The following is a 22,251-nucleotide window of genomic DNA, read 5'->3' on the forward strand; positions in this document are numbered from 1 at the left end:
AGGTAAAAGCGAGGACACAAGACACGGATTGATACAGGTTTAGGCCGTTAGAGTAGTGTAATACACTACGTCCTGTTTGGGGTGTTGCATATTGCATTCTGCGTTTGGATGTTGTTTGGTATTGAGAATTTGGTCCTCTACTGTGGTTCTATGAGATCTTGACCTACCGATCTAGGGACCCCTGCCCTCCTTTATATACTCTAGGGGGCGGGATTACTGATCGGTTACAAGGAGGAGTCCTAATAGGATTACAGGTATGAGTACTAGTAGGATTACAGAGGAATCCTAGTAAGAGTCCGTTTTCTTCCTTCCTTTGTGGATACTGGGGATCTATCCCCGACAGCCAGTTCTGCGCGGCACACAAATCCAATCCCCAGACCAACACAGTTTATCAGCTCGCTGACGGAATCTCGTGAGTCAAACAGCGGGCGCACTGAGGATAACCGAATCTGATACCAACTGTTACAACTCTTAAGCCGTCGACGATCGCCGGGACGTGAGAATATCATAGCAAGCACTCAGAGGAGTGGACGGAGACTGGGCGAGGAACCTGATGCCCAGTTCGTGTTTACTTCAGAGGCAAGTTCATCGATCATTCAGATGCAAGGTATTGGTCTATATCCAAACATCGACGCTGACCTTTTGGGCCCACCAACCGATCAACAGCTAAACAAAACTCGACACGCAACTCATTTAACTCATACGTCGATTACACATTTCCTCTTCCCACTTCCTACGCTAGCTCGTGCGCTACAATCCAAGCCGTCGCCGCCGCCGTGTCCTCCAACCCGACGACGCCGTCTCCTCCAACCTGATGTCGTACTATCCTCCAACCTGCCGCCGCCATAGCCTCCAACCCGTGTTCGCCATTAACCAGCCATCACCTCTAACCCCAACTCGGTGCCACCGTCGCCCCAGCCGTCGCCTCAAACCCGCCGCCGTTCATCTCCTCCAACCTGATGCCGCATTCCATCTATCACATACGACTCCCTAGGTGAGATCCCATCTCGTTACCGTTCCATTTTGCCTATTCCCGTCGAATTCCGTGAACAGTAGCTCATCCTAGACCTATCTCCGGCGAGGTCCAAGCGATAGGCCATTGTGCGTGCATGGAACCACAGTGCCTACTCTCCGTCGTTGGCGTCGATAGCAGGAAGGTGATCTTGCAGCCTTAGATCTCCAATTCAACGGTTCAGATTAAATGATTAGGATACCCCTTCAGGTAGACCCGGTGTACCATGGACCAAGACCGTAGACTGAAGTCCTCTCTGTCCACGGACCGATACCATAGACTCATCAGCAGCAGAGCTATGGAGAATGTGTCACGCCGCCACCTCAGATTGCGTGAGCGTGACCCGTTTTTCACTCTCCCTTTCTTCCCCAGATCCAGAGCAGTGATGATCGATGGGGAGCACGACGCTGCGGTAGCGGCTTAGCGCAGGCGGGGGACGGCGGAGCATGGGGCTCCCCTGCTGATCTGCGCGGGCGTCACCACCCGCTGCTGGGGATGGCCGCCGCGGTGCTCGTCTACCATTGGGCGCTGCTGGCGGAGATCAAGATGGATGCGGACACCTACGCGTCGGCATCCGCAGGGAGATGGTGGAAGGTGGGGTTGGTGACGGCGGCGACGAGAAGAAAATGGACTCAGCGTCCGGCGGATTCTCGCCATTTTTGTCCACGCGACGTGCCTTGCTTGGAGGGCGGACCGTCAACATCATCTTCTTTTCTGGCGGCACAACCCATCCTCCATGGCTGGTCCTTCGGCGGCCATCCAAATCCTTCCCATCTTCACTTATTTTTGTTGTCCCTGCAGGTTCGCGAATGCGCGAAATAGCGCCGGCGAGGAGGCCCCTTTATCCCTTTAGGCAAGCAAAGCCTTTGGGAGCAACTAGGAAAGCCTTACCCCTCTGTAAGTTCGTTATTGCTGTGGCACAAGCTATCACTTGAATTTACATGCAAAACAAGAACGACTAGGGGATTTGAGAGTTGGCATGGGAATTTTTAAAATGGTTGATGGCTACTGTAGTGAGGATTTTTTTTATGCAGTGCTTATCCAGTAGAGCATGGCTTACCGCGTCAAATAGGCCAAGTGCTTATCCAATGCTTCTTAGTTTAGGAGTGGATTATCTAGCTAGGGTTTGTGATCTGATGTGTAAGCAAGTAGAAACAAATATGATCTATCATGAATTTTATCATTTTCTTCATTTGGCCTTACACCACATAAATATTTTGTCTGACTGCAAAGATAAATTCAACTCTAAAATAGCCATTTATGAGTACCATGTTTGGATTTGATCGCTTATTCACCAGTCACCAGCAGGTTTTTTTACAGCAACTTAATTGGGGGAAAGTAGCTTTTTTTGAACTCCAGCATGCTATATGCACAGGTGAAAATGGTATTACAGAATGTGACGGTTTTTGTTTGGCAAATGGCAACACAGCAATACTTTGCCATTTCTATCTTTTTCAATACTGAACTGAGTATTCATTACCTCTTGGTGTAAGCTGGTTTTTGTAAGGCAACACTAAGTTACTTTGTTTCCTGTCCTTGACAGAAAATGTTAGTGAATATGAATGGAGAATCATATACCAACAATGATACTAATTTGAGCTCTTGTTTGTTTCTTTTTATGGTGGTTCCTGTAAAATTTTGGTCCTGTGATTTTTCTTCTCTACCTGTTCTTGTGGCTGGTTCTGGTTGCCTGGACAACAAAATTCTTTAGTGCCAGATCAGAAGGGTATGCCATTTTCTAGCCCATTTCTTATAGTTATTTCTATCTTGTGCTGCCTGCTAGGCCTATAATGCCTACAATTATCATGAACTGCTCTGTTTCATAATTGTGGGAGAATGAAACATGTCAGTGCTTCAGAGTTTCTAAGAGCATTAATTCATCGTGATGCTGGAAAGTGTATATTAGCTATCGATGGAGATAGGCCTATTCATCCTGTACTGCAACATATTGGGCTCGCAGACATACTTCACCTTTGGAAAATAGTTAATAATTCCATTCTTCGTGGCAGGGAGATTGGTCCTCAACACATGCTAGCTCTTTATTTTCAGAGTATCAGAGTGGGTTATTTCGGATAAGCCTCATGCATGATAAGGTGCTAACCACTAATGGTCAAGATAACATTGTCGAAAGGTATGTAAATTGTTGTCCAAAAGTGGTTGAGTTTGATCTGCTTTGCATGTTGGTTGCTGTTGGTTCCCATGCGCTTTTGTTCATTCAATTCTTCTATTCAGTTTCTTTTATTTCCCTAATGGATTGCTATTTTGATGGATTTCAAGGATGAAGGAATTTTCTGTTCCTATGTACCTGATTTTGACACATCTGGGCAAAAATTATATATGCATAGGCTTTTTCAAAGGCTGAAAGTTTCAACATACTAAATGGATGGTTCTAATTTGAGCATGGAATTTATGCAGTGTCATTGACTTGGAGTAAATAGTACTTGCTATTCAGTTCAGTGTATTATTATTGATGTATCATCAGTATTTGGTTCATTTTTATTTTCAATACAATCCTTTCAGACCTGAATCCCCTATTTCCATGTTGACATAATCTCGTGGTTGTGCTTGTGCAGGGAAATCTGGAAAAAATCAAGTCCAAAACGGGCATTGCAAGGCACACGGCACAGATTTGTGAAGTAGCTACTCATACACAGGCATTGCTAGCTTCTGTATGATTTTCCTTTTGAATTGTTGTTCTGATGAGGGAAAGACTAACTTGTGGTTAGCACATTCATTCTTTATTCAGGCAGTGTATGCAGGTACTTCAATCTCTGCTGGAATGAAAGGTTCAAGCAAAGCTATGGCCAGCAATGAATAAGGTATGATGAAACACAATCGTGCTAGGTGTTGTTCAGTATCAACACATCCTCTTAAGAAATTTTGCTTGTAAAAAATTTTTGGACTATCTTCTAAGTCAACACAATCCTCTTTACATAAGCAATCAACTCAGTTGGACATGACGGTAATGACATATGCTGGTTTGTTTATTTTACTTCAAAGTTCAAAGCTGGATATCTTGTCATATAATTCATGCTCAGCCTACTTAGTTTACTTGCTTAGTTGCTATAGACATGGATCTCATATAACTCATGCTCAGCCTACTTAGTTTACTTGCTTAGTTGCTTATATATGGGTTTCAGTACCGGATCATGACATATGTCTCTCGCGTTTCAGTTTTTGAAGACCGGGATCCCTAATGTAGAACAGTTAAACTGTTCACAAGCTAGCAAAACCTCTTAGCATCCTAAAAATATTTTCTCCATATGTAGTTTACAGTATTTGCAGTGGAGCAAGTAGCATGGCTTGTGCCTCCAGCATGAGTTTTGTTAGCCAGTACTGCCGAACTGAACCTTGGGCATGTTTATAAATTATAATCCACACAACAGTGGAGGAATTTCCTACATTTGACAAGGTCATCAGTTCCTTCTCTGTGGAAGAGGTCTATTTATTTCCTTTAGTTGCATGCCTGGTTAACTACCTAATGCACGTCAATAACTTGTTGTCAAAGTATTTAAGTTCATCTTCTCTGATTTATGTTTACAGTTTTGCAGCAAATTCCCCTTCAAAAAGTTTTGCAGCAAATTTTGGGAAACAACACTACAACTAACATCAAATTTCGTTTTCAGCTCCTAAATCTGACTATTTTTTTTTCGTCCACCAGCCTCCCATGTTGGGATCCATTCCGCCATCAGCTGCAGAAGGCTCGGGTGCCAACCGAGGGATCACCACGCGCGGCCGTAGCAATCAACATCGGCAGTCCTCAACGAAGACCACGCCGTACAGCCCTAGGCGACGCTTGGTCCATGACACGAACCGGACGTGGCATTGGCTCAACTCTGACAGTTTTTAGCAGGATGGACAATGTCGTGCGCCCTCTGACGTTGTCAAGTCAGCTGCAAATGCAGAGTCTTACTCTGAACCCATGCTTCGACTATGTCCAATAACCTATCCATTTCGGGCTTTCCAGATATATAAGAAAATTCATTTGTCCGACGCAATTTAGAATGAAACAATTATTATAGAAATAGCAGTATGTTCTGTTGGTGACACCGTTCACCAGTTTATGTGTTTTCTCGGAATTGCATTGCGAAGTATTGGTGCATCTCATATGTTGCGGACTGCCATACGACAGTAACATGATCAAGTGTGCAATTTATATTTGTCTACTGATATAATTGCTTGCTAGTAAGATGGGAATGCTATTTATTTATGATTTGTATTGACTGTAGCAACGACACGGGCATGATCCATGTAAAGCACAATTCGTGACCGGGGTGGGCTGAAGCTGAACCAACCAGCACAGGAGTACACGAGAAAAACGATCCCGTTCCCCGTGCACGACTGCACGTCCCAAAAAAGCCGAAACAACCCAAAGGCCCTGCGGAAGCGGTAGAGCTGCTTCCGCGGTTCCACGTCTCGAGTCCACTCCACCCCCCCGGCCGCAGGCGGCAGGCCGCTAACACACTGACAAGTGACACAAACACAGTATGGCGGTGGAGCCGAACGCCCAAAGCAACCCCCGGCGCCGTGGGAACCCACGGAGTTCCCCCCAAAAACCGCCCCAAATCGCATGAAAATCTCGCGATTTCGCTCCGATAGCGGAGGAACCCAAACAAACCCGGGACTAAACCCACCCCCGCACGCCTCCCGTATATATCCACGCGGCGACCCCAATCCGCCCCCCTCCTGTGATCGGTCGATCGTGCCCCCCGTGCCGTGCCAAAAAGCGGTCAGGCGAGCGAGCGAGCGCGCTGGCGTCCTCCATCCTCGGCGAGGGCTCTGGGGCAGCGGCGGCGGCGACCGGGAGCGCGCCGATGGATCGCTGCCGGAAGCGGCCCGACTCCGACCCCGAGGGCTCCGGGGAGCCCGAGCCCCCCGCCGATAAGCGGCCCTGCACGGCGGAACCCTCGACCTCCGCGGCCGCGGCCGCGGCTCCTCCCCCGCGGGCGGAGCAGGGCGGCTCGGATATGGACACCTCGTCGTCCGGCCACGCCGGCGACGCTGATGCAGACGCGGATGACGGGGACGGCGATGGCGATGGGGATGGGGACGGGGACGGCGGGTCGTCGTGCGAGTCGGATGGGGACGGGAGCCCGAGGCCGCGCGGCGCGCGGGCCGGGAGGTTCCATCAGATGGTGGAGGCGGTGGCGGCGGAGGGCGCGGGGCAGGACGCGCTCGTGGCGGCGCTGACGGAGCTCTGCAAGGAGCTCTCGTTCTGCGCCGAGGACGCGGGGGGCTACTTCCCCACGGAGGCGGCCGCGCGGGCGCTGGTGCGGCGGGCCGGCGGTGGCGCCGACGGCGATGGTGCGGAGGCTGCCCCCGACGTGGTTCTGCTCTCCGTGCGCGCCATCACGTACCTCTGCGATGCCATGCCGCGCGCCGCAGACTCTGTCGTCCGCCACGGCCTCCTCCCCTTGCTCTGCTCTCGGCTCCTTGCCATCGAGTACCTTGATGTCGCTGAGCAGGTAAGCCAAATGTGCTCTTACGACCTGATCAGGCGATCACATTTGCCAGAGGTGCTTTATCTGATCGTTCTGTTGCGTATGCAGTGCTTGCAAGCATTTGAGAAGATATCACGGAGGCAGCCTACCCAGTGCTTGCAGGCAGGCATGATCACCGCTGTGCTGACATACATTGACTTCTTCACTGCAAGTATTCAGGTCAGAACCTTAAAGAAGTCATCTTGGGTGGTGAGAATTTAGTACATTTGCTAATTTGATTCCCGCTTCCATGTTTCAGAGGGTTGCAGTGTCAGCTGTCGCAAATGCCTGCAAAAAGGTCCCTGCAGATTGCTCCCATTTTGTTGTGGATTCAGTCCCAACACTGTGTAATCTTCTGCAATCCGAGGACAAGATGGTACTTCTATTCCCCCATCTAACTGAGCTTTTTTTTGGTATGTACACAGTGCTCTGTTTTTGTTTCTAAGTGATGTAAATTTCCAGGTAGTGGAGAAGGTTGCAGCTTGCTTGATAAGCATCGTGGACTCTTTTAGCAGTTCAGTTGATCTTCTTGACCAGCTCTGTCACCAGGGCATCATAGAGAAGGTCCTACCTTTGATCCACACTGGTGGACTCACGGCCCTTAGCCCATCGACTTGCAGCGTATGTTTCCTCTGCAACTTCTTGCTATGCTCAATCATGTGTTGAGGGAGCTGAATGTTTTCTTGCCATTGCAGAACCTGATTGGGCTTCTTGCCAAGCTAGCCTGTTCGTCACTTGTGGCAGTGAAGTCTCTCTTTGAGCTGAATGTTGGGAGCACAATAAAGGGGATTTTGGTCACTTCAGACCTATCTCATGGCATGCCATACTTACCTTTGGAAAAACAAAACAATCAGGTTGGCTGTCTCACATCTTGTTTACTTCCAGCCAAGTAGTACTAGATGTGTGAAGCAGATATATTCAGTTGCTTGCTTCTAAAATGAATTTTTTGTAGCTATCATTATGTTTGGGGAAAAGATTATGTGCTCTTCTCTGAATCATCTCATGTGCATTCAATAGTTTTGCATGTGACATAGATTTATTAGTATGCTTACATAAACTGTTGAAGTTCTGTTAATTGAAGATAGTGTGAGAAAACCCTAGTAGCTACACCAGAGTGGGTGCCAACTGCCAATAGTGTAATTGGCATGCCATTTTGCTTAGTATAGATGGCATTTTAAACTCCTTACAAGAATACAAGTTCACCAAATGCATTACCTTTATTAATTTATTTTTTTCTGGTGAGGCATTTATCAATTCTTTGAAGGAAAAAGTGTAACTTATATGTAGTCAGACAATTTGTTCCAGGTGCCATGAACTGAAGCTTTGAGAAGTTTGATTTTATGAGAACTAACTTTCTGTTATGTGCAATTTGACTTACGTCCACAAGCTCTAATTTTCCCCAGTATGTAACTTCTGTATCAGTTATCATAAACCCACCTGCAAATCATATTGTTATAATCTCACACCTGCAAGTTTCATTTGTTTTCACATGGCCTTATCAGTAACTGCAGCCAATATATATTGCCTTCGCCATCTGCAAATTGCTTTTACATATCATGTGTGCAGATTGCCATCAGCACATTTTCCGCCAAAATGAACTTAACGATTCGTGTTACCATAATCTTCTATCCTACTATATTATGTTCCAGTTCTTTGTGGCAAAGTTTATTATAAGATTTCTTTTCATCAAAGTTCATGAAATCATCATAGGTTCATTTATTTAGAGATGGCTAGGAGATGCATATATGAGAACCTGAAGGAAAAGCCAAATACAGAATATTAATTTAATCACAACTAGCCTCTTCTCTCTTCTAAAGTGATGTCTGGTGCTCTGGTTTTCCTCTTTGACACTATTTACATAGCAGTTATGCAAGATCGTTTCAATTGCACAGCATCAAATTTTCCATAATCATACATTTCAAACAAAAGAAAAGAAAATAGAGGAAGCAAAATGGATATAGAGATCCTGGAAACCTGCTATTTTCTTTGAACATCCTGCTGGCAGTTATGGACCTGAAATTCAGAAATTCTGTCTTCCCCTTCTTGGAATCCTTATGGCACAATGTCAGTGTAAATAGGTAGTAGGTGAACAGTTTTTCCATCCTTGGATTATCCTTTCTGTGTGATAAACACTCTTAAAGCATGGACTCTGATGCGTTATTCCATGATTTGATAATTTAATGATGATTATGTCAGGTATATGAAGCTCTGAAACTAGCAAACCAGTTGATTCCTTCTGCTGCAAGAGACGTTGAAGACACCCAGATCATACTTGCGAAAGAAAAAATTATTACGGATGAACCAAGGTTCCTGTGTCAGTTCTCTAGGGATATTCTTCCTGTCTTGATCAAGGTATCTTAATAGTAACAAAGTAACAGCTCATAACAGTGTTTGTGTTATGAAATATGGAAGTGAGCTATACATTTGTGCAGGCGGTGAACTCTGGTGCCAATTCGTACATTTGCTATGGCTGTGCTTCAATAGTGAACAACATTTGTTACTTCAGTAAACCAGAAACGCTTCAAGAGTTGCTCAAAGAAACGAACATATCAAGGTACAAAATAGCATGTGAAAAGGTTGCAATGTCATATTTCTTCAACGCAGTCATAGGAAAGACAAATATTGCACTTAAATTGTACCTAAACTGCCGATTTTGAATGGACACCTTTGTTTGTATTATCTTTGGCAGCTTCTTGGCTGGTTTATTGTCTAGAAAGGATCATCATGTCCTGACTTCATCACTAAAGATAATCGAGATTCTTATGCAAAAGCTTCCTGATGCTTACCTGGGATCCTTTATCAAGGAAGGTGTAGTTTATGCAGTTGAGGCTCTTCTTACACAAGAGGATTGCTCAAAATCCACTCGTCTGCTTGATGACATGCAACACTCAGGGACTCAACCTGTCATAAGAAATAAATCTAAATGTTTCTGCTATGCATTTGATGCCCACAGATCTGAAGCTGCTGAAACAAGGGCTTGTAGAATTGGGAATGACAGTCTTTTTACTTTTGCAAGGCATGTGAAGTCAACCTACTTTACTAAGGAAGTAGTGAGTTCTGAGATAGGGGTAACTGAGATTTTGCAGAAACTCAAAACTTGCTGCGCAGTTTTAAACGAGACCGCAGACAAGTCATCAGAACAAGATAATCTTCAAAATGAAGAATACTTATCTACCATTTTAAGTGAGGTGATGATGGAGCTTCATGGGGGAGAAACAATGACAACCTTTGAATTCCTTGAGAGCGGATTAGTCAAATCTTTATCAAATTACCTCTCGAATGGCAAGTACCTCCAGGCGGAGGAAAATATGAGTTGCAGCTCTGACCATTTTTTGGCTGTGGTGAAAAGATTTCAATCATTTGCTCGGATGTCATTCTCAAGAATGGGCCAAAATTGGAGTGATATGCTATTGACACTGTTAGTAAGGAAGCTACAGAATGCTCTTACTTCTCTTGACAACTTTCCAGTGATAATGAGCCACAATTTCAAGCCAAGGAGCAATATTTCTGATATCCCTACGAGGCACTCAACAATTATTCCATGTATCCGAGTACGATTCAAGAAAGATGAAGATGAAACTAACTTGTCAAGCTATGATAGTATTGTGAATGTGGAAATATTATCATCCTTGCATACTATTGAGGAATTTTTATGGCCCAAAGTTAGTACAGATATGAACAGTCAGAAGGTTGAATCACCACCTAGTGGCACTGCTTTGGAAAGCAAATATGCTAGTGATGACTCTCAGGAACGAGATTCCACACCACAATCATCTCCTCCATCAGAGGTGCTATTCTGCCCATTCTGTTGATACTTTAGGAAGTGTGACTATGATATGGTCGTTTTCATGGATCCAACATGCTTTTCTTAGGTTTTTATTCTGAACTCTAGGGATGCTATAAATTCTTAAACTACTGCGCACTTACCTGCTTTTCTCTAAGTTTGAAATTGAACAGAGAGGATAGAAGGACCTTTGTTCTAGAGATGATTCTGTATGCCATTTGCTCCATGGAAATGGATAAATTCATTGTCTGCAGTTAGCTCTCCTATAAGTTTTAGTTGAAATTAGACAGAGAACAGAAGGTTCTTTGTGCGGAAAATGTTTTTGTGTTATGTTGGTAGTTCCATGGAAAAATGAGTTCACAGCTAATTGGGAATTTAATTGCTTAGAAATGCATATCAAGAGAAGTTGTTCGTGATGCTATTTTTGAGACAAAGCATGTCCTTTGAAATATTTTGACACCCATCCTCGTTGTCTTTAAGGCTAAATTGATCCTTTTTCAGGGCCTGATGACTTGCGGAAATCAAAATCCAGCTGTAGAACCATGCCCAAAGGAAGGAACTTCATCTTCTGGTGAGCATGTGTAGCCTAAAGTGTCTGGTTTGCAGACCATCTTTTTCTTCTGGCAACTTGAAAACTCTAATGAATGTGCAACTGCAGGTCAAGCAGATAAAAGCACAACAATTGTGAGCGATCACGCCTTACAACCAAAATTGGTATTTAGCTTAAAAGGGAAAGAGCTTGACCGATCTGTTACTCTGTATCAATCAGTCTTGCAGGATCAGATCAATGCAGGGTCTGACATAATTCTGGACATGCAGTTTTGGCGCAATGTACATGACATAATTTTCAGAACAGCTGCTAACCCAGAGGCTAATAGAACAGCCATTAACCCAGAGGCAGATTCTCTTAAAGGGACTACTGCAATATCTTCAGAAAATGACAGCACAACTGGGTTTAAATGGCAGATGCTCCCATTCTTTTCTAGTATGTTGCTTGGTAAACTTCCTTGCAAACTTGACAGATCAAATCCATTATATGACATATTGTTTATGTTACACATTTTAGAGGGATTAAACCGGTATTCCTTCCACCTCGTCTCTGATGAGAGAACCCATTCTTTTGCCCATGGAAAGATAACTAACCTTGATGATCTGAAGGCAGTAGTTTTCTCGATTCCTCATCAGGAGTTTGTCAGTGCCAAACTGACAGATAAACTGGAGCAACAAATGCATGATCCATTGGTTTCTAGGTCTAGCTGCCTGCCTTTATGGTGCACTGAACTGATGTCTGCATGCCCTTTCTTGTTTTCGTTTGAGGCAAGATGGAAGTATTTCCAACTAACAGCATTTGGCTCTTTGAAAAACCATCATGGACATATTATGGATGCAATTGTTAATACTGTGACAGAAAGGGGACCTTCCCACTCGCGTAAAAAGTTCAGAGTTGATCGCGATGATATACTGGTCTCAGCTGCTAAAATGATGAAGTCGTATGCTAAGAGCAATGCTCTACTTGAAGTAGAATATAAAGAGGAAGTGGGTACTGGTTTAGGTCCTACAATGGAATTCTATACATTGATAAGTCATGAATTTCAGAAGTCCGGTCTAGGCATGTGGAGAGGGGAGCTTCCTTGTGAAGCTGGTACTGATGATGCTCATGTTTCTAGATTCGTGGTTGCGCCTAAAGGACTGTTTCCTAGACCTTGGTCTACTTCCGCAGACTGTGCTTCCTTTCAAGAAGTAAGCAAACAATTCCACCTACTTGGTCAGGTTGTTGCAAAAGCAATTAAAGATGGCAGAATTCTCGACATTCCATTTTCTAAAGCATTCTACAAGCTTATCCTTGGACAGGTATAGTTGACTCTTTATCCTTCAATATGAATGGCACTTCTTTTTTCTTTCTTACTTTGTGTCTATCAAAATAATAATCCTTTTCTTTCTTAGGAGCTTAATATATATGATATCCAGTTATTTGATTCTGAACTGGCAATATCCCTTATGGAGTTTCAAGCGATTGCTTGTCGGAGAAAATATGCAGAGTCAAATTTGACAAGGGACTGCCAGATTATGTCTGATTTGACTTATCGAGGTTGTAGAATAGAGGATCTTGCTATTGATTTTGCTCTCCCAGGATATCCAGACTATATGCTCTCATCAGGAAGCAGCTCTGATAGTGTAAGTTGCGTACTAGTATGTTCTTTCTTTTGCCTGCTTCTGAACAGACTAAATCCCCCTAATGTTATTTTCAGTTGAACGTTGAGAATTTGGAAGAATATGTTCATCATGTTGTCGAGGCAACGGTTAAAAGTGGCATTGCAAGGCAGATGGAAGCTTTTAAGTCAGGATTTAATGAGGTACATGCTCTATAATTCTGCGGCTCTCTATTGATCCTTGTAGCTAGTGGCATTTTTCACTTACACTATGAGTGTCTAGTTGGCTCTGTTTCTGGAAATGCCTAGTTCTAGAGTGTGCATAGGAAATGCCATGTAGCAATGCTGTTACCTACTAACACACTTGTTGGATTCAGATTTTTTTCTCTCGAACACACAGGAGAACTTTGTATCATTGTATTAATAGTAGGAGTCATAGAGACCCAAGCACACTCAAACAACCACCAGGACTATTGGAACTTAATCACCTGTAAAACAGATGGAAAGGCCTGACCACTAGAACCTTCTAAACAACATCTCTAGCAGTGAGCAGGGATATTCCCTTGGCTCCTGCCACACTCCATAGAAGAGCTTCATCCCTCGCAAGGGTCAGTGCCCTAGGCATACTAGGGGCAGACTGATTAAAGACACATTCATTTCGATGTTTCTAGATGATCCAGACGCCAAGAATGATGAGGGAATTTAGACCCATCTGCGCATCGCCACTCACAGCCATTGCCGCTCTGTCCCACCAGGCATCCAATGAGGATTCATCAGGCTGTGGGGCAAGCAATGCTAGACCAGCACTCTGCAGGATGTAGTACCAGAATTGCCTTGCAAACACACAGATGATTTTAAAACCTAGGTTTACACTATGATGATTATCTAGTTTGGCTCTATTTCTGGAAATGTGCTAGTTCTGGACACATAGGAAATGCTGGGCATCAACGTTGTTACTTGCTAGCACAGAAAGTTTGGATATTACTATGGAGAGCAAGGCTCTAACCATATAATTTTAAAACCATTCGTTTTGTTACCATGTGTATATATATATATATATATATATATATATATATATATATATATATATATATATATATATATATATATATATCAACCTAGCATGAGTGAGCTTCCATTATTTCTTGTACTGATTTTATGCTTTGTCAATTCACACTCACCCTCCCACCTTTTTACTGCATACAAGCATGTTAACACATGGATAATTTACTGTGAGTCAGACTAGACTAGATAGCACTATAGTTTACATCCCAAAATGTTAAGTGATGCATTGATCTTAATACTCGTTTGCCAGGTCCAGGTTTCTTTGTGGGGTTAGCACTCATGTGCTTATGGTTGTAATTAGGAAACCTTACATGGAGCTACATGACACCGTGGTCCTTTTTGAACTTAGAATATTGTGTTGTTGCTTTTTGCCATTTATCTATTGGTTAAATTCACTTTCTCTGACATGCTGACACTGGCTACTGCAGGTATTTCCACTAAACAAACTCGAGGTTTTCTCAGAGGATGAGCTAGAGCGATTACTCTGTGGTGAACAAGATACTTGGGATGTATGCATCTCTTCTGTTGGAATCTGTTCGTATTTTATTATTATTCTATTCCTGTTGCTGATGTTTTGGTTTCGAACAGTTTGGGAAACTTGTGGATCACATCAAATTTGATCATGGTTACACTTCCAGCAGCCCTCCTGTCATTAATGTAAGTTTTCTCTAGCCAAAATTCTGAATGCGCAACATATATTGTGAACTGTCAGTGAAAGTTGTTTAAATCCAAAATGAACTGCAGTTGCTGGAAATCGTCCAAGAGTTTGGATCCCATCAACGCAGAGCTTTCTTGCAATTTATAACAGGTTCACCTCGGCTTCCCCCAGGTGGCTTGGCCGCACTAAATCCAAAGTTCACGGTTGTCCGAAAGGTCTCTTTTTTGTTAAATAGCTCTTTCTGGATCAGTTCATTTCTCCAATCTTTTACTAACAGTTTGTCATGTAATGATAAACAGCATAACAGCAATGATGCTGACAATGACCTGCCGAGCGTGATGACCTGTGCCAACTATCTTAAGTTACCTCCATACTCTTCAAAGGTTTCAACTTTATGTTTAGCTTAATTCAGGGCAGCTTGCTAGGTTAATTAGTTTTCTATATTCTTTTCCAGTTGATAGTTATGGAGTAGGATATTGAACTTCAGACTAAAGTATAACAAAGCAAGTAAATAGATTGAAATTAAACATCCATGTTCTGAGGTCCCCAGCCATCCTAAACTAAAAACGTTAAGCACCCAACATGACTTCCAACATTTCTTAATATAACTAAAAAAATTGAACAAGTCAAGGTTCTTTCTTTCTTTTTCTTAATTTATAGTTAAAAAAACATAGAAATTCTTACACGACAATCTTTGCGAATGGTTTGAGCTATGTTTTGTTTGTTCTGGAAACACGTAAGCTTTCTTGTTTTAAGCTTTAACACTAACCTTCTTGCACTTGCCTGCAGGAAAAGATGAGGGAGAAACTCATCTACGCGATCACGGAAGGCCAGGGTTCCTTCCACCTATCCTAACGGATAAGCCACAACAATATGCCACACGCATTGTAAGTATCTCGTAGGAATGGAAAGCACGGTGTAAATCAGGGTGGTTCACTGCTCTTTTAGCTGACACGATGATCTGGTGGAGCTGATTTTAGGAGGAAAAAAAAAACTACCCTGCTCTGTACATACTAGGTTTTAGGTGTGTTAAGCAGACAAGTAGTGTGTGTGTGTGTTGGTCGCACATGGCGACCATCAGCTTAGTTCGCTACAGATTTACGTTTGGTGTACATATGCGTGCCTGATACAAAGTGCCTGTTTTATCTATGAAAACAACACTGTTCATTGATGCTCGCCTTCTGAAGCCTCATTGCGCCTCCTAAAGCGTCTCCTGAAGCCTGATTGTGCCTTCTAAAGTGTGGTTGCGTGACCTTTAGCAAAACATATATGTGAATTAATCGTGGATTTCATATGAACAATCTGATCCGAGCGTAATGGATCTATGCCTTATAAACAGGGCCGAACTTTTTTTGTTCATTTCCTTGTATTGGCCTGTCCCTTGTCGCTCATATACGTCAGGTTTATTCTTTGCTGCTGGCTCTGTTTGCCATCTTTGGTGTGATGAGTTGCGATCTTTTGTTCTCAAAAGTTTCTCGTGGATGCGAGAGGTGGCACCCGAAGCCACCAGAGAACGGGGTGAGTCTGGTCGGTTCGAGATGCGGAAGTCCGGTCCCCCATCCGTGCCGGTACTGTAGACGTGGGCAATCATACTGTTCTGTGGAATATATGCCGGACGAGTGTCTCGGTATTGCTGTTTGTGGTTGGGTCACTGATATGTGGGATCGGGTCCACACGTCAATGACTCAAGAGCAGCTACAACTACTGCAGAGGAGACTCGTCCCTGAGGCTGAAGATGATATAGTTTAATACCCACTGTCGTTTTGCCCAGGAACCTTTGCTTACAAATAAATGTCTCTGCAGGTAGTGACCACAACGTCACTTAAGGAGTCCGTCACTTAAGGAGTTAAGTATACAGTCTATGGCCTTAGCAACAAAAGGAGCTATAGTTTAATTGTATCCTGTCCGAGGATAATACGCTTGTTTGCGGATGTCGCAACTCCTTCGCCGTGTAAAGGTCTCTGGCTGGACTCTGGTTGATATCTTATCAGAAATCATTGCTTAGTGTGATTGTATAGCACGTTTTCGCTTTACGATTTGATCCTTCGGGATAAGTGAGCCCGTTCGTTGGTCGTCTAAAAGCTTTGCAAGGAATGAGTAAAAAAATGTATAGGGAAAGGAAAGCTTTGAGGTTTTATAGGTGGTTGTCGTCGTACCATCTGATCTCTGATTACCGAAAGTGCTAGCAATGAGTTTCTCCCTCCGTCCTAAATTCTAGTTCGTCTTGACTTTTCTAAATTCATAACTTTTGCTATGCATCTACACAAAGTGTATATCTATGTGCATAATAATATCTATAAATATACAAAAGTCAAAACAATCTACAATTTGGGACAAAGGAAGTAGTAGCAATTAAAAAAAAGTGAACGTTTGTACATCATTTCTGTGGTTTTTTGTTTGATGTTAAAATATGAGTCGTGAATGGTAACTCTACCAAAAAATGCGGTGAGCTTGTAAGACATAGAAATGCAATACCATATCGTGCTATAAAATTTTGTTTCATTTAAGTCACTATTTTTTTTGAAAAGCAGCCAGTAAAAATCATGCGTTAATGAGAAGAACCAACTTACGGGAACAAGGGGAATAGGGATTCGATTTGTAGTGATGCCTCCAAGGAGGGGAATAACACCACCGATGCTGCCATCACTGACCATAAAGTAAATCTAAGACCAACGTTGGAGCCATATTGATAATGTAGAAATATCTACACTCTTACAAATTGTGATTACATCCCCGTGAAATTCATTCACGTGGTAGAAGCCAAGTGCTAGTGTTGCTAAATGACCGTTCTCTAGTGTGATAACTGGCACATGCCAAGTGCCTATGTTGCTAAGTGTATTGATTGATAGATGTATGTTCTCGGTGTGCAACTTGTTCATGAGGCATAACCGCATAAGGCAAGCGTCAACATTGCTAAATGTGTCGATGATAGATATACGTTCTCTAGTGTGACAACAAACGATTCAATGTGCCATTTGTTCATGTGGCATAAGCCAAGTGTCGACATCGCTAAATGTATCCATGGCAGATGTCTGTTTTCTAGCGTGACAACAAACAATGTATCACACTGCTTATGGACATAGTTGCTCACATCCGTTACGAACTCATTTGCTCACAAGTTTGTCTTATCTGTCAATTGTCACCATTGTCTTGGCTCACCAGTTTTAGGTAAGATCTATCATTCTCATCAAGATCATGAATGTCCATACGTAAACATGATTTACCATATACAAGTGATGAAATTTGTTCATGAGACATAAGCCGAGTTTTTTTGTTGCTGAATGGCATTAGTTTTCTCCAGCGTGACAACAAGCAATTCAACGGTCAAAGTTGTTTTAAGGGCTGCTCGCCTTACTAAAGTACCTAAGGCTTTCACGGCTGACACCCCTACCTTAGAATCTAAGCCCTTTGAAGCGCCAGTAGTTGTAGCAGTGGGTAAGGCTTTTGTTCAACTTGCTCCAGGTTCCGATCTATATGACCTCCAGACAATACAAAGTACACCTCTTCCGTAGAGGCAAGCTGGTAGTAACCTAACCTTTTAGAGTCGGGGGAGCCGAGCCCTTAACTCTATCAATAAATAAATCTTCGTGCGTGGCGTGAGTTGGAATCCTAGAAAAGATCGATTGAGACTCCCTCCCCGGTTCCACGAAGATCTCTACGTACTTGTCTAATCCAGGACAACTGAGATCTTCCGGTCTGCGTGCGTGGGAGCAGTTGAAACAAAGAAGAGTCTGGTCCGCTCTTCATTCAGACCCCCCGCCTTACAAATGGGTCGTTCCCCTTAATGAATCGAATGGTCCTTCGACCCTCGTTTGATTCCGACGGCCGGCATAGATGAAATCTCATGAGACCCGCCCACTATTACTAAAAAAAAAGCCCTGCCCTGGCACCTTCGCTAGACGGAGAGTAAGCGACTTCTATTAGCACCGGACCGCCGCCTAGACACATTCCCCAGCATCATCCCACACAGAAAGAAAGAGCGTGGAGGTTCACGAGGCATAAGCCAGATGTCTATGTTGCTAAATTTATCAATTGACAGATGAACGTTCTCTAGTGTGACAACGAACAATTCGGTGGTCCAATTTGATCACGAGGCATTGCCAAGTGTCATTGTTGCTAATGTATCGATTGATAGATGTCTATTCTCTAATGTGACAACAGACAACATGATATGCTGCTTATAGACACGGTTGCTTACATCCTGCACACATTTGCTCACAAGTTTGCCTTTATCTCTGAAATGCAGACCTCATGATCAATGTCACTATTGTCGTGATGTGCCGCCCTTATGAAAGGTCTATCCGTCTCATCCTGATCAAGAATGGATATGCATAAAGACGATTTACTTCACACAAGTAAGGAAGCACATATCTTTGGAATGTGGTTTTTAAATCTTATCGACCCGCAAAATTTATCTATTTTGATTGAGGACAAACACCATTTGTTCTTAAAAATCATAAGATTTTTTACCATTTGCGTGTATTTTGACGATATCATACATAAGACATTTTTTGTATTTTTTATAATAGCATACAAGCGGATTGGCAACCAGAAAGTGGTGGAAATTATTGCAAAACCATCTCCAGTCCTATTGCAGAATAGGAAAAACAACCTGTTACACATGCCAAGAAAGGCAACAAAAGAAAGTGGCAGAAAGAGAGAACAGCGAGCGATTCGGTGAACACCAAGTCACCAACTACCCTGCGCCGGGTCCACGGTGCACCGGGCTCTCCCACCAGCACCCCCACGCGGCGGCGCCCGCGTCGGGCTATATATACCCCACGAACGGCCCGGATACCTCCACCCCCGCATCGCACCCGCCCGGGCCGCCTTCTCTTCTCCAGCGTCCGATCTCCCACTCGCCGCCCTCACCGCAGCTCTCTCCGCTCGGTCGCTTCCCCACCTCCGCCTTCCCCGCGCGCGCGCTCGCCACCTCGCCCTCCCCTCCCTCCACGTCGCGCGCGCCCTCGCTTATATAAGGTACGCCCTCCTCCCCCTCTCTCCGCTCCCGCCTCCTCCCGCCTCCGCGGTGGGCTAGGGTTCGGTGGATTGAGCTGATGGATCTAGGGTTACTGTTGGGTGGGCCGCGGTGGTTGTGGCCCTGCACCTGCAGCGCAGGAGGAGCGCATGGCGGACGCGCCGGCGAGCCCCGGGGGCGGCGGCGGGAGCCACGAGAGCGGGAGCCCCAGGGGCGGCGGCGGTGGCGGAGGCGGAGGCGTCAGGGAGCAAGACAGGTTCCTGCCCATCGCCAACATCAGCCGCATCATGAAGAAGGCCATTCCGGCTAACGGGAAGATCGCCAAGGACGCTAAGGAGACCGTGCAGGAGTGCGTCTCGGAGTTCATCTCCTTCATCACCAGCGAGTGAGTGCTAGCTGGCTCGGTTGGGAATTTCGACTGGCATTTCGGGCTTTTGCTGAGGTGGGCGGTTTTTCGTGTTGACTTGTCGGCGTCTTTGGGCTGCGCTTTTCAGGGCGAGCGACAAGTGCCAAAGGGAGAAGCGAAAGACCATCAACGGGGACGACTTACTGTGGGCCATGGCCACGCTGGGCTTCGAGGACTACATAGAACCCCTCAAGGTGTACCTGCAGAAGTACAGAGAGGTGCGTACTGATGAATGTTGGGGATGGGGACTTTGGGTTAATCAGGTTTGGATTTGTGTTGAGATAATTAAGGGTGATTGATACTTTGGGGGTGAGGTTGTGCAATCACCAATTTATCACGTTTTGGATTGTGGCTCTGATTGAACTTAAATAATCTTGTTGGGCATGGGTACTGATAGGTGATAGTGAGTGACCCACTTCCCTCCTGATGCTTCTGGTACCCATTTGTGGCTTTAGTTGAGGATTTGAAGAAGCCTCCCTGTCCCTGTAGTAAATACTGCTGCTAAATATGTTTTCAGAGAAATTCTTTTCCCTCAAAGATTTACTTTAATCTTTTATGATTCCAAGGTGTGAAATTTTGAAAGTACTTTGATTCATTTAATAGTAATGGAAGCCTGTGTTTACTGATGTTGCGCGAGGCTAGGATAACACTCATATTGGGGAAGATATTTATGTACCCAGAACCCTATGTGGCTATGTTTTTGAGTTAAAGATTAGATGTAATGCTAATGTAGTTCATAGATCAGCAAAAGCTCTTGTAAATGTGGTGTGGTTGGTTGCCGGTTACTTGATAAACTGTACCTTTACACAATAGGTACCTGAAACTGTAACTTTCTTTTGTAGGCTGTAAACTATCATTCTTTGACTTTATGGGTAGTTACATTGTTGTGTGTGTCTTATTTTATCGGTTGAATCGTGTATCTGACATAGTTTATTTGTTTTTTTTGTCTCCTGTCTGGTGGATTTCTGTGCTGATTGCAGATGGAGGTATGTGATATTGAACTCTTTTCGTTATGTTGTAGATATCTTCTCCTGATGCTGAATTACACTTAGATCTCTTTTCATGTTTCTAGACATGGGGTTTTAGTGGTTCGAAATGTGTTTTGGTAGGTTTTAGAGTTGACTTGGGAAATGTTGATTTGAGCAAGTTGATCCTATCTTCGCCTTGACTTGAAACAGATCTGCACATGATTGAATTGGTTTTGTTCACATCTGAAGGGTATAAGCATTAGCTTAAAATTGTGAAGAAATGAAGGTATCTTTTAAGAGGGAGGTGGGGGGAGGGGTTAGGAGAAGGAGGTTCTAATGTTTTCTAAATTTATGTAGTTCATCTGGTTTCCTGTTCCTTTGGCAGGGCAAGGAAAGTTTAATAGAACAATGACAGTCACATGCATGTTTCCTTATGTTTGCTCTACATCATACAAGCTACTATATCTTTGCTTCAAGTAGAATTATGAGAAGATGATTCTTCTTTCTAGGTTATAGGAGTATGTTCTTGTTATGATCCATGGTTAAACTAGCAAACTTATAGAATCTGAGATGCGATGAACATTACTTTGCTCTTGTTTTTTTTATAACAAACAGGGTGATAGCAAGTTAACTGCAAAAGCTGGTGATGGCTCTATTAAAAAGGATGTTCTTGGTCATGGGGGAGCAAGTAGCTCAGCCACACAAGGGGTTAGTTTTTTTAGGCATGTTTCATTGTTGCCCTTTTGATAATATATTGCAAAGCTAAACTGTTTTTGTTCTTTTTAGATGGGCCAACAAGGAGCATACAACCAAGGAATGGGCTATATGCAACCTCAGGTGATTCACCTTAAATTTTCTTGAAAAATTGCTAGTTTGTTGCATACTTGTTTCTATAAGCACAATATATGGGTTCCTGTAGTAATTGCATTTTTACTTGGTTGTATACGAAGCCCCTTAAACTTTTTGAATGAGTTGACCATAGATACTTCTGCAATAGGAAACTTGATGAATGACCTGCAAGCTAGTTCATGTGTTCTATCAGCCTATCAGTAGTGACCATCCCCCACCCCATGACAATTTCATTATCTCGTTGTTAAATTGAGTTTTCTGTTCACCCATCAATGGTATTTAATCACAATGTGGTTAGCATCCATATGTTTGCTGATAGCCCCGTCCTCTTTCGCTTGCTCAGTACCATAACGGGGACATCTCAAACTAATTGAAGATATGGACCTTTTCTGCAACTGCTGCTCTTACCCGAGGTACAAGCTGTGCTTTCATCGAATTGTGCTGTAGGAGTATGTTACTTTGATTTCCGTATGTAATTTATCATGTGTTGCTACATTTCTAACACTAGTGGGTTTTTCATTGCAGTTAGTTACTAAGACACCCTGCGGTGAGCAGTTAAGAATAGTAACCAGCCACCCCCAACAGGTCCATTTTTATCAGGCAGAACTGATGAGGCAGCTTGCTAGGTGTAAATCGCTTCCCTGGGGATAGTTTCGGTTGTGGGCTAGCGCCGTTGTTGTATGTATATTAAGAATAATTTAATGATTGGTCTTTCGGCTGTCATTTCGTTACATGTATTTGTATTGGGAGGCATAAATATTGTGTAATGTGTTAAACTAGCGTATTGAACTATCAGAAGAGCTGCTCTAGCTGTAACCATCTTTGGATATCCTTGCGTTAGGCAAAGGAGAAGATTATGGCGTCGACACCATATTTATCGGCTAAAGTCTTGTGCTCTCTT

The 22,251-nt window shown here is 43.7% G+C and overlaps 2 protein-coding genes and 1 long non-coding RNA gene across 8 annotated transcripts; all 3 read left to right on the plus strand.

Moving 5' to 3' along the window:
- Positions 1-1,294: 1,294 nt before the first annotated feature.
- On the plus strand, positions 1,295-5,168 carry LOC117849876 (uncharacterized). Of its 3 annotated transcripts, none has more exons than XR_011897771.1 (4): positions 1,295-3,143; positions 3,586-3,666; positions 3,759-3,831; positions 4,674-5,168. It is a non-coding gene; the product is annotated as an uncharacterized lncRNA (long non-coding RNA). The 3 variants fall into 3 exon arrangements; XR_011897770.1 differs by having other exon boundaries at positions 1,295-2,738; positions 3,022-3,143; positions 3,586-3,831; XR_011897769.1 differs by having other exon boundaries at positions 3,586-3,831.
- Positions 5,169-5,687: 519 nt separating this feature from the next.
- Positions 5,688-15,320, plus strand: LOC117849875 (E3 ubiquitin-protein ligase UPL4). Of its 2 annotated transcripts, XM_034731596.2 has the most exons (17): positions 5,691-6,477; positions 6,562-6,672; positions 6,752-6,868; positions 6,955-7,113; positions 7,188-7,346; positions 8,689-8,844; positions 8,925-9,046; positions 9,182-10,280; positions 10,778-10,847; positions 10,935-12,127; positions 12,221-12,451; positions 12,526-12,630; positions 13,920-14,000; positions 14,080-14,148; positions 14,236-14,364; positions 14,449-14,532; positions 14,939-15,320. In XM_034731596.2, exons 1-17 carry the CDS (start codon positions 5,827-5,829, stop codon positions 15,002-15,004), a joined length of 4,602 nt encoding a protein of 1,533 aa, XP_034587487.1. In that variant the 5' UTR covers positions 5,691-5,826; the 3' UTR covers positions 15,005-15,320. The 2 variants fall into 2 exon arrangements, 1 of the variants encoding a protein (XP_034587487.1); XR_011897768.1 differs by lacking the exons at positions 14,080-14,148; positions 14,236-14,364; positions 14,449-14,532; positions 14,939-15,320 and adding an exon at positions 13,742-13,823 and having other exon boundaries at positions 5,688-6,477; positions 13,920-13,947.
- Positions 15,321-18,942: 3,622 nt separating this feature from the next.
- LOC117849779 (nuclear transcription factor Y subunit B) lies at positions 18,943-21,763 on the plus strand. Of its 3 annotated transcripts, none has more exons than XM_072292737.1 (6): positions 18,943-19,129; positions 19,217-19,512; positions 19,622-19,751; positions 20,514-21,209; positions 21,288-21,338; positions 21,694-21,763. In XM_072292737.1, the coding sequence occupies exons 2-4, from the start codon at positions 19,277-19,279 to the stop codon at positions 20,583-20,585; spliced, it is 438 nt and encodes a 145-aa protein (XP_072148838.1). In that variant the 5' UTR covers positions 18,943-19,129; positions 19,217-19,276; the 3' UTR covers positions 20,586-21,209; positions 21,288-21,338; positions 21,694-21,763. The 3 variants fall into 3 exon arrangements, with proteins under 3 accessions (XP_072148838.1, XP_072148837.1, XP_072148839.1); XM_072292736.1 differs by having other exon boundaries at positions 19,263-19,512; XM_072292738.1 differs by having other exon boundaries at positions 19,268-19,512.
- The last annotated feature ends 488 nt before the right edge of the window (positions 21,764-22,251 follow it).

Source organism: Setaria viridis, chromosome 3, assembly GCF_005286985.2.
Source record: "Setaria viridis chromosome 3, Setaria_viridis_v4.0, whole genome shotgun sequence".
NCBI lineage: Eukaryota > Viridiplantae > Streptophyta > Magnoliopsida > Poales > Poaceae > Setaria > Setaria viridis.

What these genes read in the sequence shown, in the direction of transcription:
- LOC117849875 (XM_034731596.2), top strand. Translation starts at nt 5,827, where the DNA reads ATGGATCGCTGCCGGAAGCGGCCCGACTCCGACCCCGAGGGCTCCGGG. An exon ending in AATCATCTCCTCCATCAGAG is followed by an intron (nt 10,281 to 10,777) that starts GTGCTATTCTGC and finishes ATCCTTTTTCAG; the next exon opens with GGCCTGATGACTTGCGGAAA. An exon ending in GTGAACAAGATACTTGGGAT is followed by an intron (nt 14,001 to 14,079) that starts GTATGCATCTCT and finishes GGTTTCGAACAG; the next exon opens with TTTGGGAAACTTGTGGATCA.
- LOC117849779 (XM_072292737.1), top strand. Translation starts at nt 19,277, where the DNA reads ATGGCGGACGCGCCGGCGAGCCCCGGGGGCGGCGGCGGGAGCCACGAG. An exon ending in ATCTCCTTCATCACCAGCGA is followed by an intron (nt 19,513 to 19,621) that starts GTGAGTGCTAGC and finishes TGCGCTTTTCAG; the next exon opens with GGCGAGCGACAAGTGCCAAA. An exon ending in ACCTGCAGAAGTACAGAGAG is followed by an intron (nt 19,752 to 20,513) that starts GTGCGTACTGAT and finishes TGCTGATTGCAG; the next exon opens with ATGGAGGTATGTGATATTGA.